This window comes from Panicum virgatum, chromosome 6K, assembly GCF_016808335.1.
Source record: "Panicum virgatum strain AP13 chromosome 6K, P.virgatum_v5, whole genome shotgun sequence".
Taxonomy (NCBI): Eukaryota; Viridiplantae; Streptophyta; class Magnoliopsida; order Poales; family Poaceae; genus Panicum; species Panicum virgatum.
The window spans coordinates 10,408,813-10,410,913 of NC_053141.1; the positions used below are offsets into that span (position 1 = coordinate 10,408,813).

Sequence of the window (2,101 nt, forward strand, 5' to 3'; positions counted from 1 at the left end):
CCTCTCTGGCGAGGCGTGCATGACGGCGGCCGGAGGTGGAGCCACTGCTGTGGCGGCGTGGAGCCCTCATCAGGTCACTGATCTGCTCCCAGAGGAAGTGGCGGATGCGGCGAGCATGCACATGGCTAGGAACAGAGATGATAGAGTCGAACATGAATGGCGAGAGGTAAGGCATCTCACCAAGCTCGTCGGAGTTCTTCTCCCTTCTTCTTCTCAGTTGGCCGGAGCCAAGTGCTGATAACGTGTTGTTAATGGAATTTGCAATATAATGAACACAAATGTAAGAGGTGAATGAGCAGTTTTATTCATTGATCATCGGAGCCTATTTATAGATTACAATAGGTGTTCAAACTCCTTTCTTTTTCCCGCTCAACTCCATCATGATCCACGAACTCCAGTTTGTGGTTGGTTGCCCACGCACTGCACGAACGTGGAACGTGATGGTGGGCTTGTAGGCGGGAACGGTCTGGTCTTCAGTGTTTGAATGATTCGGGTGAGATCACCCCTGTTTCAAACTTAACACTAACCTTACGCTTGTTTGATAAGGCCAACGGATGAGGCAAGCGACGCAAATTCAATCAAACGACGCACACGAAATCAAACCATTATTGTAAACTCTCCAGAAATCCAATCACACGCGGGAGGATTATTCGTTCTAACTTCTCAGGGATGAGACTGAGATGAGCTCCGCTCTAGAAATCGGGATACATGACGCTGCTGTAGTAGACGCAGTCCCTGACAGGGCTGGCGTACCGGAGGTCGTAGCCCTCCATGGAGTCCTCCGGCATCCTTACCGTCTTCACCCTAGCGCACCGGGCCCTCATCTCGCCGTCCATCGTGACGTTGAAACAGTGCCGGATGTCGAGGTGCTCGAGCCGCCGGCAGCCGTCGAGGATGGCCGCGAGGTCGCCGTTGCCGAGGCTGTTGGCGAAGAGCTCCAGGGAGCGCAGCCCGGGCATCGCAGCGATCTCCGCGGCCTCGCTGCCGCCGGTGACGCCCGGCCTGAAGTAGTAGAAGCGGTCGTGGCTCAGCCGGAGGCTCGTCAGGAGCGGGCACGCTGCGCCGACGCCAGTGAGGCAGGTGGTGATGGAGCCCTGGTGGTAGTGCGAGAGCTCGAGCTCCTCTAGCAATGGAAGCTTCCTGATCACCTCGTTCATCCTGTGCGGCAAAATTCCGTTGCAAGAGATGAGCCGGAGACTCTTCAGCATCGGCGCTCTGCAGGATGAAAAATTTATTTAGAAAAAAAAATATCTCCGACCTCTGCAACCGCACACAGCTAATTAAACTTTTACAAAATTCTCAGCACACAAGCTGGAATAGTACACCAAACGACTTGGTAGGAGTGAATTTGTTGGAAAAGATTTAATTTGTTGTTTGTACGTTGAAGATGGGGAAGAGTTGCTCACGCGTCGGCCAGGAAGAGGAAGAAGTCGTCGTCCCCGAAGGCCTCAGCCCAGAAGGCCTCGCACCGGCCCGCGCCGCGACTCACGGCAGCCCGCGCCGCCACCTGGAGGTCGACGTTGTCATAGGGCAGGTCGGCGCGGCGGCGCATGTCGACGCGGCGCCACAGCTCGGGCTCCTCCCGCGTCGCGCGGCGCCACGGCCGGCACACGTGGCCGGCCCCCGTAAGGATGTCGACGGCGTCCAGCCGGCGGAGCACGGCCAGCAGCGCGTCCACCGGCAGCTCCGCCCAGTCCCTCGCCTCCTCCTCCTCCTCGCCATTGCCCACCGGCTCCGGAGGCTGCTGGGCCTGCCCAATAAGGCGAGTCCGGCGATGGTGGGTCGAGGAAGATGTGGCCATCGCGTGGCTTGTCTCTGTGGCTAGCTAGCACCCGGCGTGGCGGCGCGCTGATGAGCATGAGCTCATATTATAGGCAACGGCGAGTCGGAGATGCCGGCCGAACGCGTGCGTAAATTATATATTTCACCGCCGGCTCACCGCCACACCGGCCAGAAAGCGACGTGTTTGTAGCGAAGCTGATCCTTCGTGAGCAAGCTGCGGATAAACAATCAGCGTCTCCTCCGCGCCCTTTTTGACTGGACATAGTTGTATCTTTCCTTTTGTTTTTCACGATTAGTATATACTATAACAAAATTTCAT

General features: G+C 56.7%; 1 protein-coding gene across 2 annotated transcripts; it reads right to left on the reverse strand.

Moving 5' to 3' along the window:
• Positions 1 to 281: 281 nt before the first annotated feature.
• LOC120711694 (putative F-box/LRR-repeat protein 23) lies at positions 282 to 1,896 on the reverse strand. 2 transcript variants are annotated; one of them, XM_039997307.1, is made up of 2 exons: positions 1,407 to 1,896; positions 282 to 1,158 (listed from the first exon to the last, which is right to left on the reverse strand). In XM_039997307.1, the coding sequence occupies exons 1-2, from the start codon at positions 1,799 to 1,801 to the stop codon at positions 693 to 695; spliced, it is 861 nt and encodes a 286-aa protein (XP_039853241.1). In that variant the 5' UTR covers positions 1,802 to 1,896; the 3' UTR covers positions 282 to 692. The 2 variants fall into 2 exon arrangements, with proteins under 2 accessions (XP_039853241.1, XP_039853240.1); XM_039997306.1 differs by having other exon boundaries at positions 282 to 1,215; positions 1,407 to 1,892.
• Between the last annotated feature and the right edge of the window lie 205 nt (positions 1,897 to 2,101).

What these genes read in the sequence shown, in the direction of transcription:
- LOC120711694 (XM_039997306.1), bottom strand. Translation starts at nt 1,801, where the DNA reads ATGGCCACATCTTCCTCGACCCACCATCGCCGGACTCGCCTTATTGGG. An exon ending in TTCCTCTTCCTGGCCGACGC is followed by an intron (nt 1,216 to 1,406) that starts GTGAGCAACTCT and finishes TTCATCCTGCAG; the next exon opens with AGCGCCGATGCTGAAGAGTC.